This window comes from Balaenoptera physalus (assembly GCF_965194825.1).
Source record: "Balaenoptera physalus genome assembly, chromosome: 11".
In the NCBI taxonomy this organism is placed as follows: Eukaryota; Metazoa; Chordata; class Mammalia; order Artiodactyla; family Balaenopteridae; genus Balaenoptera; species Balaenoptera physalus.
The window spans coordinates 108,014,903-108,026,919 of NC_138896.1; the positions used below are offsets into that span (position 1 = coordinate 108,014,903).

General features: G+C 52.8%; 1 protein-coding gene across 4 annotated transcripts in view; it reads right to left on the reverse strand.

The window, feature by feature from the left end:
• The window catches only part of FBLN2 (fibulin 2), a 76,213-nt gene that overhangs the window by 15,044 nt on the left and 49,152 nt on the right, over nt 1-12,017 (reverse strand). For all 4 annotated transcript variants that reach the window (XM_082414265.1, XM_082414264.1, XM_082414263.1 and 1 more), the window contains exons 3-8: nt 8,025-8,136; nt 6,508-6,637; nt 4,078-4,258; nt 2,793-3,002; nt 2,094-2,207; nt 1,474-1,575 (exon numbers count right to left, since the gene is read on the reverse strand). In XM_082414265.1, coding sequence (XP_082270391.1) covers nt 1,474-1,575; nt 2,094-2,207; nt 2,793-3,002; nt 4,078-4,258; nt 6,508-6,637; nt 8,025-8,136 — 849 coding nt within the window. The remainder of the gene's footprint in view (nt 1-1,473; nt 1,576-2,093; nt 2,208-2,792; nt 3,003-4,077; nt 4,259-6,507; nt 6,638-8,024; nt 8,137-12,017) is intronic.

Genomic DNA, 12,017 nt, shown 5'->3' on the forward strand with positions numbered 1-12,017 from the left:
ATGTTACAAAGTTTCAAGAAAAACCTGAAATTTGGACATGTAAAAAAAATTCTTGAGCTGTCATTGTTGGTAACTTGTTTGATTATTTTAAACAGATGATAAAATATCATCTGTTTAAATATCACCTGCAGGACTCCCCTGCAGGGCAGGCTACACCCACAAAACGCCCTCTGCATCCTCTGGCCTGGACCCCATAGCCTCTACCACTGGGGGCGCTGCAGAGAGAAAGGGAGGCCTGGAGGGATAGGGACACGGGCCCATGGCCTGAAGGAGTCCCAACCCAGAAGAGACACAGTCCTCATGTCTTCAGGGTCCTGGGAGATGAGGAGCAAAGCCAGATGTGCCCCCACGATCTGAGAGAAAGGCCTGTCAGTCACCACCCTGCTGTGTGCTCTGGGAAAGTGTCCTGTCCTCTCTGGGCATGAGGATGGTTTTCATCCACACCAGAACAGTCCTGGGCAATCGGCTAGTGGTGGGTTTCAGCTTCTGACAGGGATGTGGGTCTCTTCCCAGGCAGACGTAACCCTGTTACCCATGGACCCAAACCAGATTCATGTCTCTTGAACTTGAACCTGAACTAAAGCATTGCCTAGACCATCTGCACGCTCTCTGCCTGCCCTGCCTCCACACACGAGGAGGTGCTCCAGGTGTCATTCACTGTGGGAACCACCCCAGCAGGTGTCGGATTCCCATTCACTGTGGGAACCAACCCCAGCAGGTGTCGGATCCAATGCCCCCCAGTTCACAGGCGGAGGTCCCAGCCCACAGAGACCCCACCGGGACAAGACCCAGACTGAGCGGGTTCGTAAGTAAGGGAGGCCCATGCTTTTAAACCCTCTTCGGCCCTTCTGTGAAGGCAGAGTCACCAACATCCACCGTCCCTCCTTGATTTCAGAACTGAGAATGTGCCCTCCAGCTGGGGCTGCCTCTCCCCAGCCTCGGTCCCCATGGAGGCCAGCCGGAGCGATGTCCTGCCGCAGGACAATAGGGCAGGCACTGCCCTCTGTCGGCTCCACCCGTGGCTGGAACGGGGGCAAGGCGGTCACAAACCAAGTCAGGCCACTCAGATGGGGTGACCCTCGAGGACAGAGCTAGTCAGAGTGTGACCCAGGGAGTCTCGGGCCTCCCCCCCCGCCCCAAGACCTACTAGGTCAGACCCCTGGGGCCATGTGGACTTCTCAGGATCCTGTGGTCCCAGGCCCCCAGGTGACCCTGTTGGACACTGAAGTTTGCAGAGCCCTGCTCCAGGGAGCGGCAGGGCCGCGGCGAGCCCGTGTGCCCACCTGGGCTACACGCACACCTGGCACGTGATGTGGGCGGACGCGGCTGTTTCAGCTGCTCAATTTGCAGCTAGTCGTCATGGCAGCCACACCTGCTCCCCGCTCACCAGCACAGCGAGGTTTGGCCCTGGAACACCTCCCCAGCTCCGGGCCCACTCAGGTGTGCGGGGCCCACGGCAGTGGGGACACTCACCTTCACAGGACACGCCGTCCGCCATGATGGCATAGCCGGGGAAGCAGGAGCACATGGCGGTGTCCCCGACCACGCTGCACACCTGCTTGCAGGGCCCGTTGTCTGCGAGGAAACCGCACGGAAGTCAGAGACCACGCCGCTCCGGCGTACAGGCAGAGGGGCTGGGAGCCAGGGAACCCCGCTCCTGCCCCTTTCACAAGGTCACCCCTTCCACCCGCTCACACACCGGCTGGGGTCTGGGACCTCCCCCAACACACCCCTCCCTCAAGTAACAGGGATGCGGGTGAGGAGGAGGCAGAAGGAAGACGGAGGGGAGGAGAGGAAGGGCGCAGAGAACGTCCCGCACGTGTCTGAACGCAGGCTCCGTGATGCCTGGGCGGGCAAGGATTGTACTCTCTCAGTTTTACAGAAAGCGAGACTGAAAGCGGCTGATGGGCCATCCTGGGGTCACACACGCCTGGCCCAGGCTGCGGCCCCCATTCTCACCTTTCGCAGCTCCTCACCCAACCTCCGACGGCAAGGCCAACGGACCCGTGAGCCTGAGCAACAGCACGCCCTGGGGGGGCCACCCCGCACACGCCCAGCCCCGGGGGCTCCCCGCCTGCCCACGGCCAGCTTACCTTTGCAGGTGTTGGGCTGCGGCACGGGCAGCGCGATGGTGTTGGGGGCCACCTGGGAGGATTCGGGCCTCAGCGCGGACTCCTCGGCGGCCTCCGGCTTGGGGCGGTCACCGTCTGTCACAGAGCAGACAGGAGGGGGGTCTCGCGTCTTCCGGCAGCCTCAGGCCCTAACAGGCGCCATGTGGGCTCTCGAGGTCGGGGGGCGGCTCATTTTACCCACCCCCATCCTCCCCACGGGAGAGGAAACTGAGGCTCAGGGAGGGACGCACCTCAGGCCAGATCCGTCTCACAGCTAATCGGGGCAGGGAGGGTGGGGGAGGACCAGTCTGTGGACTCCAATGAATCCACCCCTGGAAGCTGGCAGGGAGAGAGTCCTCCCAGACCAGGTGCCGGAGCCTGACCACCGCGGGCCCAGTACTGGGACGTGGCTGGGTAGGTGGGAGCCTCCATGGCCCAGGTCCTGGCCCTGCACTTGAATCCAGGGTGGGCCGCTGGGGCAGCCCTGCAGATGGAGCCCCAGGAGGGAGCCCGTCTGCCTGGCCTCACAAACCCATCGCTGGGGACCCTCGGCGCCGGCAGGTTCCACACTGTGGGGTGGCGGGAGGCGAAGTCCCCCACGGTCCCCACCCGAGGAACACCACGCTCTGCGGGCAAGATCAGCCCCGCCCCAGCTCCTGTCCCGACTGTCCGGGCCCTCACCTGGGCGGCAGGTACGGCCATCGTCCTGCAGCGAGAAGCCAGGAAAGCAGGCACAGTGGTAGGAGCCCACGGTGTTGATGCACAGGTGTTGGCACAGCTCCCCCGGGAGGAGCAGGCACTCATCCTGGTCGTCACCGGGCAGGCTGTTGGGCAGCTCAGTCTCCGTGCCCAGTGACAGGGCCTCCCGGCTCGTCAACTCCGCCTCTGAAACTGGGGCAGGGGTCCATGCTCATGATGAGACCCAGGCTGGTCTCAGCAAGTGGTTGGGACCAAAGGCCCTCAGGAAATCAGATCAGGTCCTCACCAGAACCTTCTGTGTGCTCTGCTGAGACAGCACGATGAAGGATGGATGGGGTGGATGGATGGATGGATGAAGGATGGATGATGGATGAATGGAGGGGAAGGTGAAGGGGTGGATGGATGGGTAAGTGGATGGGTGGGTAGATGGAAGGAAGAATAGATGGATGGATGGATGGATGGAATGGATGGATGGATGGGTGGATGAAGGATGGATGATGGATGAATGGAGGGGTGGGTGGATGGATGGATGGATGGATGGATGGATGGATGGAGGGGTGGGTGGATAGATGGATGGATGGATGGATGGATGGATGGATGGAGGGGTGGATGGATGGATGGATGGATGGATGGAGGGGTGGGTGGATGGATGGATGGATGGATGGAGGGTGGACAGAGAGGTGGATGGAGGGGTGGGTGGATGGATGGATGGATGGATGGAGGGTGGACAGAGAGGTGGATAGAGGGGTGGGTGGACGGAGGGGTGGACAGAGGGGTGTGCGTGGGTAGGTGGATGGATGGACGGGATGGAGGGGTGGGTGGGTGGATGGAGGGGTGGACGGATGTGTGAATAGATAGATGACAGGATGGGGGAATGAGTGGTGGAGAGATGGACCAAAGGATGGGAGGGGGATGGGTGAAATGGATGGGTGGATGGGGAGGAAGAAGTATGGATGTGTAGGCGAACAAAGAAACAGGAGGGTGGGTGGGTGGAGAGTGGAGGGAGATGGGTGGTACTAGTTGGGCAGAGCAGATTGTAAGTAGAAAACTGAATGAGATCACCATCTCGAAAATAACAGGAGTCCATCATCGGAGGCCACAGAAGAACTCCGTCCAGAGCGGAACTTGTGCCTTGAACCACAGACGAAGGTGACCAAGGTCCCCACAGAAGGCCAGAGGACACCCAGCCTTGCCTAGAAGCCCCAGCAGCTCTCCCCCGTCGCCCAGCTGGCCCACATGCCTGGCCTGGGGAGCAGCAAGCACCCACCTCTCCGTGGTACAGCCTCAGGCTCCGGAGGCCGGCGGACCTCGGGCACGATGAGGGGGTCTTCGCCCTCACAGCAGGAGAGCATGACGTGGTTGCAGGGGTAGCCGAGGTTGGGGTTGGACTCACACGACTGGCCCTCGGCCCGCACGCGGAGCCCCAGGCCGCAGCAGTCACAGCATTGCTGGAGAGAGACGTGCCGTCACTGCCCAGCCCGGCCGCTCACGGCCTTCCGCATAGCCTGTGAGCCTGTGGGACTCACTCTGGACCCCCAGGCTCTAGGGAGGGGCTGATAAATGGGAGCGAATTCACCCTCCTCTTCACATTGTGCCCGGGATGTGCTCTCCAGGGGCAAAGGTGTCATCTGTCCCCATTTCCCGTGTCCGGCTCAGCTAGTGCAAGTTTTTTGCAATGATTCATAAATGGCCTCTTATGAAAAGAACTACAAGTTAACCCACAGCCACACCCACTAACTGCTCCCATATTTACCAGCAGACTGCAAATCTATTCAGGCTACCTAAAAGGCAGCATTTCCCTTAAAGTTAGAGATAAGGGACACTGGGTGAAGCTTTCAGGAGAGCTTTTAGCTGGGGCTGACCTAACTTGAAAGTACATCTTTTTTGCTCTCCCCCTTCCTCCTTTTTGGAACAGATGTGATGGCTGGAGCTCTAGCAGCTATTTTGGGTCATGAGGTGACCTTAAAGATGGAAACTACAAGCTAAAGATGATCGAGCAGAAATATAAAAGCCTGGGTGCCTGAAGATATTACATAGATTCACCCCTGTCCCAGGCTGCATGCCTCCAAAAATAAAGTCTTTGATTCGTTTAAACTACTGTGGTAGACTGATTACAATAACAGCCCCAGTTGTTCACTCTTCACCGTGTCCTCCGTCTTTGCAGTCTGATAGTACAGTTCCTCCTGTCGAAAGAGAGGGTGCATTTCCCAACCTCTTGATTGTGCCTCATGACTTGTTTCGGCCAACAGGAGGAGACAGAAGTGACAGTGTGCCTCTTCTGAGCCCAGGCCTCAAAAGGCCTTGCACACATCTATCCCCCATGTTGGAACCCTGCTCAGCCACTACCTAAACAAGCCCAGGCTAGCCTGCTGGAGGTTGAGACCACATGGAACAGGAAAGTGTCATCCCAGCTACGGCCATCCTAGATCTAGTGCCAGCAGAACCATTAGCTGGTGGCAGCCAAGGTCAGCTGGGCATGGCCCAGGTCAGCATAACTACCCTGACTCATGACCTGAGCCGGTCATCAGCCACTAGGTTTGGGATGGTTTGTTAACACAGCAGTAGCTCACTGATACTCCAGACTGCATCTCCCAATGGTGAACATATCCACTTAGTGAAGACCCACCACATACTTGGTAAACAGTTTGCATTACCTCTGATCCTCACAACCACCCCAAAAGACATGAACTATTATCCCCATTTTATAGATGGAGGATTTTATAGATGGAGGAAAAAGGACTGGTCCAGGGTCAAACATATAAACACAAATGAAATTCTAAACTCGCCGGTCACCAAGGTCCTTTCGCTAATATCAGTTGTTTTTAGGAAAAATTGACCCCAATGAGACAAAATTCGATGTCAAAATCCTCTGCCAAATGGTGCCCTCCTCCAGAGGTCCCTCGACCGTCATCCAGGCTTGTGGTTTCTTCAACTCCGTCCCTTTCTCTCTCCCAAACACAATATCCTTCTGTGATACTTCCCGAAACTGTTCCAAGTTTGCCCTCATCCTCTACAGCACAGACAGCCAGCTGTTAGCCCCCAAAGTCCATTTTCCCTCCTTCCAGATTTGCAGTGGGCACACGACCTCTCCAGAATAAGGACTACATTACCCAGCCTTCCTTGCAGCTAGGCAGCCATCAGACTAAGTTCTAGCCAATGTGATGTAAGTGGACGTACTGTCTGTCCTCTAGAGAGGGGCTTTCTTACACCCACGTTCGCAGCAGCAATATACACAGCAGCCAAGAGGAAGAATCAACCCACGTGCCCATCGACAGATGATGGATAAACAAAATGTGGTCTCTCCATACACAGAATATTACTCAGCCTTACAAAGGAAGGAAGTTCTGCCACATGCAACAACATGGATGAACCTTGGGGACATTACTTACACTCAGCTGAAATGCCAGTTACACAAAGACCAAAGAAAAAGAAAGCCCCGTGAGGGAAGGGGTTTTTGTGTTATTCATTTCTGCATTCTTAATGCCTAAAACAGGGCCAGCACAGACTGGTGTTCAAACAATATTTCCCGAATCAGTCGGCCCACATGGTAACTGGTGATGTTTTCTATGCAGATGCAGAGCTCCCCCGCCCCCAGGCATGAGTACCCTCCCCTCAGAGGAGCCCCACAGGGCGGCCCACGCCCTCGGCCCTCAAGGACCTGCAGGCTCAGGCCACAACCGCCCCAGGGCAGGCTTGCCTTGTACAGGGAGACGCCGCAGGTGTCGTTGTCCTCGTCCCCGCATGCCTCGCCCTCCTTGGCCCCCATGACGCCGGCCATGCAGCTCTTCTCCTTCAAGTAGGACACACAGCAGTGCTTCTGGGCCGTCCTGCAACAGAGGTGCGCCTCAGCCCCACCAAGCGCCCCGTCCTCCCAGGGACCCCGCCAGGAGGGAACGCAGGCCCCGTTTCACACAGGAGCCTGCAGCTCAGGGAAGCGAAGCCCCCGCCAAGGTCCACCGCGGGTGGGGCCCCTGCTGGCGCCAGGGCATCGGCAAGGCCAGCACATCCTCACCAAGTGACATGGGGTTTGTTCTCAGCTTAACTAAGGTGACTCAGGCCTGGGTCCCACTGGGCTCTGTGTCCCTGACCGATGAGGGAGGGGGTCAGTACTCCAAGCCCCCCGACAGGGCTGAGAAGGAAAGGGAGACCCAATCTCAGGAAGGGCTGGGTGGTCGGCCTGGGACCGCCAGGGTCCCTGGTCATGCCTCCAATAACTGTAGGGCTGCCCCGGGCAGAGACAGCTGATGGGCCAGCACACAAAACAGGGGGCTGAAAAGGTGGGCTTCAGTCCCACTTGAGGAAAGGGTTCAGCCTCACTTGAGGAAGGGCGTGTCCCAGCAAGGGCAATCCTGTGATGGAACTGGCTGGCTATGAAGTAGTGAGTGTCCCATCACAAGAGGGATACAAGCACGCACTAGTTCAAGCCTCCTGAATGCGGCATGCTCTAACTCCTAGGCAGCCCAAACTGGTGGGATGACCAAAGGGAAAGGAAAGGGACAAGGCTAGAATTTAAATGTTTCTAATGGAGGCATTGTGGGCTGGACAAGAGGAAGCGTGGAGTCTAATCCTGGCCAAGCTCCCAACGAGCTGTGTGGCTTTGGGTGAATCACATCACCTCTCTGAACCTTATCTTCCTTATCTGGAAAGAGGAGTAGGCTGGACAAGATGGCATCCCTGGAATAAAGAAGGGGTGAACGGCTGAGCAGGATGTCGCCCGGGCCTGGCACAGGGAGGGCGTGGGTATGACTGCTTCCTTTGCGGAGAACACTGTTGTTAGAAGAAGCCGCCAGCACAGCCAGCAGAGCACGGGGAGAGGCCAGCCTTCCTGAGACCCCAGGGTAGCAAAGTGGGGAAAAAAGGAGGGCTGACGGCCCCGGCTCAAGGCTCAGGTGGGAAATTCGAGTGGGCTGAGCACCGCCCAGCAGCAACACAGCACCTGGTAAGAGAAGCACCTGGCTGTCCCCAGGTGACAGCGGTCCCAACGTGTGCTCTTCCGACCGTGCTCACCAGGCCGGCGACAAGTCTGCACGGTTAGTTCACTCTTGGGGCCCGTCTCGGGCTCCCCACACCCGGAGAGAGCCCGGCCAGCCGGCCAGGCAGCCCCATCCAGCCACCTGCGGGCACCTGGACGCAGGTGGAGTGGTGCTCACCTGGCAGTGCGGGGCCCGGGGTGGGGAGGAGGACGCAGGGATATGGAGCCGGTGCCCACCTTACCTGCACACATCGCTCTCAGCGCCGCTCTCGGGGATGTCCAGGCACTCGTCGTTGTCAATGGCCCACTGCTGCCCGGCCGCACAGCACGTCTCGATCAGGTCCTTCGTGGACACTGCGGGTGGTAACACGGGCAGAGTCACCAGCTGGAGGAGGTGCACGGCTCCCAGGTGTCTAGGCCCAGCGGGTGTAGTAGACGCTGCTAGCGCTGGGCCAGATCCCCACGCACTACTGGACCGGGAACTCACTGACCCGCTGCCTGCACCCGTTGCCCCCCAGCAGCTCACAAGCACAGCCTTCTCTGCAGAGCTGCCTGGGAGGGCAAGTCCACCCAGGGGGAGAGGGCTGGGAGGAGGATGGCCAATCACTGAGTAGTGGGGCCTCAAGGGCCAAGCCCGTCTCAAAGGGGACAGCCCCGTGCGGCCACTCCCGCTCCAACGCTCCCCGTGCGACCAGGAGCATTACCAGCTCCTTCCCTGCCCCCCTCCCTGGGCAGCTTCTCCAAATGAACCACGTGCACAAGAACCCCCAACTCAGGCTCTGCTTCCAAGGGACCAGAGAAGACACCAAGACAGGACAAGACCTAAGAAATAGCGACAGCATCGAGGAAAGCTCCTGGGGAAAATACCTGTGACCGGGGAGGGCAGGAGTCGGGGGTTGGGAGAATGTCTTAAAACTCAAAGGCACAGACCATAGGCTAAAAAATGGATGAATTTTCCTACCTCAAAATTAAAATTCTCTGTATAACAAAGAACTCTGTGGAGAAATATAACAGACTGCTGACAGGTTAAGAGATGTTTTTGGAATGTTCTAAAACTGACAAAGAATTGCTATTGAGAAATACAGTAACCTCCTGAAAATTAACATGAGAAAAACCAACCCCAAAGTAAAATACCTCTGAAACTGGAAAAATGAGAAAGAGTGATAAATGCCAGGCACAGGTGCGAACCCTCGTGCCCTGGGCTGTGGGAGTGGTGACTGGAGCAGCCAGTCTGGAGGCAGACCCAGCACCTCTTACACAATTAAACACAGGCATCGTCCAGGACCCAGTGGTCCTGCTCCCGGGTGTGTATGGCAGGGAAGTTGTTACCTGGACCCATATGTAACCAGTACCGGGATGCTCACTTCAATGTGATTTATGGAAGTGGGTTGGCGGGAGCCTGGATGTCCATCACTGGAGGAGTACGAATAGAACACGGGGACGTCCTCCACGGAGGACTCCACAGACGTCAGAAATGGCAGACGAGACGTACACACAACATCATGAAGCTGGACACATGTACACACAGCAACACAGAGCAGCAAAGGACAGAGCGCTGAGGGGAAACAGGAAAAAACCAAGTGAGATCCATTACATGAATTGAAAAGATTGCATGCAAAATTACAATACACATTTGCATGAACACATTAAAAAAAAAAAAAAAAGAAACCCACACAGATTGAAGAGAACGGTTGCCTAGGGTAGGCGGAGGGAGAAATGGCAATGGGGAAAGGGAATAAAAGGGAATAAATATATCAATTAAAAAAAAGAGAGTCTTGCTAAGATGATAAGGAACCAGGAAATAAGGAATGCAATTAATGCAGCCATTTGCCTCCAACATTCAAAGATGAAGCCCATCTCAGACACCTGCATACGTGCTGAGGAGCACCAGGGTGTCACAGAATAACTCTGAACCTGGGTCCACATCTTAGTACTACCATGTATAGCCATTTCTCCTCCCTAGAGACTCAGTGTCCTGCTCTGTTATGAGGACCTACAGCTGCACAGCTGCTGAAGCCTACAAGGATCTCTAAATGTCCTTGAGCAGTTCACATAACCTGGCAGGGCTGAGGAAGAAATGCACCAAGAAATGTCAGCAGCCTGCAAGATTCTAGGAACAGAAAGAGCTCACTAAGAATCATCCTCTTCGCTGGCTTAGGGGGCGTTTCAAGTCATTGAGCTCTTCTGAGTTTCAATTTTCCTTCTGAAAGCCGGGGAAATAAGCTTCAGTATCAACCTGAGGGCTGCTCTGAGGCACCAGGAGGAAAAAAAAAAATTCTTGATAACCAGTGTCTACCAGAAACAAGTAGCAACATCACATCCCAGTGGAGAAACATTAGACACACACCACACTGAAGTCAGAAATATGACAAAAGTACCTACTGACACTACTGTTTAACAGTGTCCTAGAGATGCTAGCAGATGCAATAAAGCAAGAAAAAAAGCAGCAGCAGGAGTATTAGAAGAGATGACAGTCATTATTTGCAGATGTTACAAGTTCATCTTTCTAGAAAATCCAAAGATATCAATATTAACACCGTACTTAAATGAATACTAATTTATTATTATTATATGGTGGCCAAAAGCTAAATCAACATACACAAATTAGTGGCTGTCCTATACACCAGCAACAATTAAATAGAAAAGGTAAGACAAAAAAATCCCACTGAAAAAAGAAATAAACCTGGAAATCAATCTATGTAAACACACTAAATCTACATGAAGAAAAAAAATTATCTCATAGATATATAACAGTTTACTTTGTTAGAAATATATACCATGTGTCTAGATGGGAAGATTCAATACCGTAAAGATGTCAATTTTCCTTTATTTAACCTACAACTTAAGTGGAATCCCAGAGTCCCAAAATAATTCGTCATGAAATTTGTCAAGTTGATTCTAAAATTCATCCCAACTAGGAAATGTCTAAAAATACCTGAGAAAATTTCCAAAAAGAAAAGAAGAGAGCATACTTTAAAGTTTTAATAATTAAAAAGACAAGGAGATCAACGGAACAGAATAAAATTCAGAAACAGGATGATGTGCATATGGGAATTCAGTATATAATAAAAGTGGCATTCACACTCAACGGGGAAAGGATTGACTATCTGATGTTGGGCTCTACCACACATCACACACAAAAATAAATTCCAAATCTATGAAGTCAATATTAGAAGAAAACCAAGGAATATAATTTTAGGGTAAAGAGAGACTTCTTCAGAAATAAAATCCACCAAAGAATGATGTTGTACTCTTGTCTCACACCATATACAAATATCAACTCAAAATGAATTACTGAAACCATACAATTCCTAGAAGAAATCATAGGGGGGAAAGATCCTTAACAATGGTTTTCACAACAAATTTTTGGTAATGACACCAAAACCACAAGCAATGAAAGCAAAAATCAACAGGTGGGACTACATCAAACTTAAAAGCTTCTGTACGGCAAAAGAAACAATAAAATTAAACGACAATTTATGGAATGGGAGAAAATATTTTCAAACCATGTATCTGATAAGGGGGTTAACATACAAAATATATAAGGAACTCATAAAACTCAATAGCAAAAATATATATATATATATATATATATTAAAAAATGGGCGAAGGACCAAAAGAGACATTTTTCCAAAGACATAAATGGCCAATAGGTATGTGAAAAGGTGCTCAACATAACTAATCATCAGAGAAATGTAAATCAAAACCACAAAGAGATATCACCTCACACCTGTTAGAATGGCTACTATCAAAAAGACGAGAGATAGCAAGCGTTGGTGAAGATGTAGAAAAAAGGGAACCCTCATGCACTGTTGATGGGAATGTAAATTGGTGCAGCCACTATAGAAAACATTATGGAGGCTCCTCAAAAAAATTAAAACTAGAACTATCGTACGATCCAGCAATCCCACTTCTGGGTATTTATCTGAAGAAAATGAAAATACTAACTTAAAAAGATATCTGCATCCCCATGTTCATCAAATTATTCACAATAGCCAATAGCCAAGACATGGAAACAACCTAAGTGTCCATCAATGGATGAACGGATAAGGAAAATGTGGTGTACACACACACACACAATGGAATATTATTCAGCCATAAAAAGGAAGGAAATCTTGCCTTTTGTAACAACATGGATGGACCTTGAGGTCATTATGCTAAGTGAAATAACTCAGACAGAGAAAGACAAATTCTGTAATATCACTTATATGTGAAATCTAAAAAAGCCAAACTCA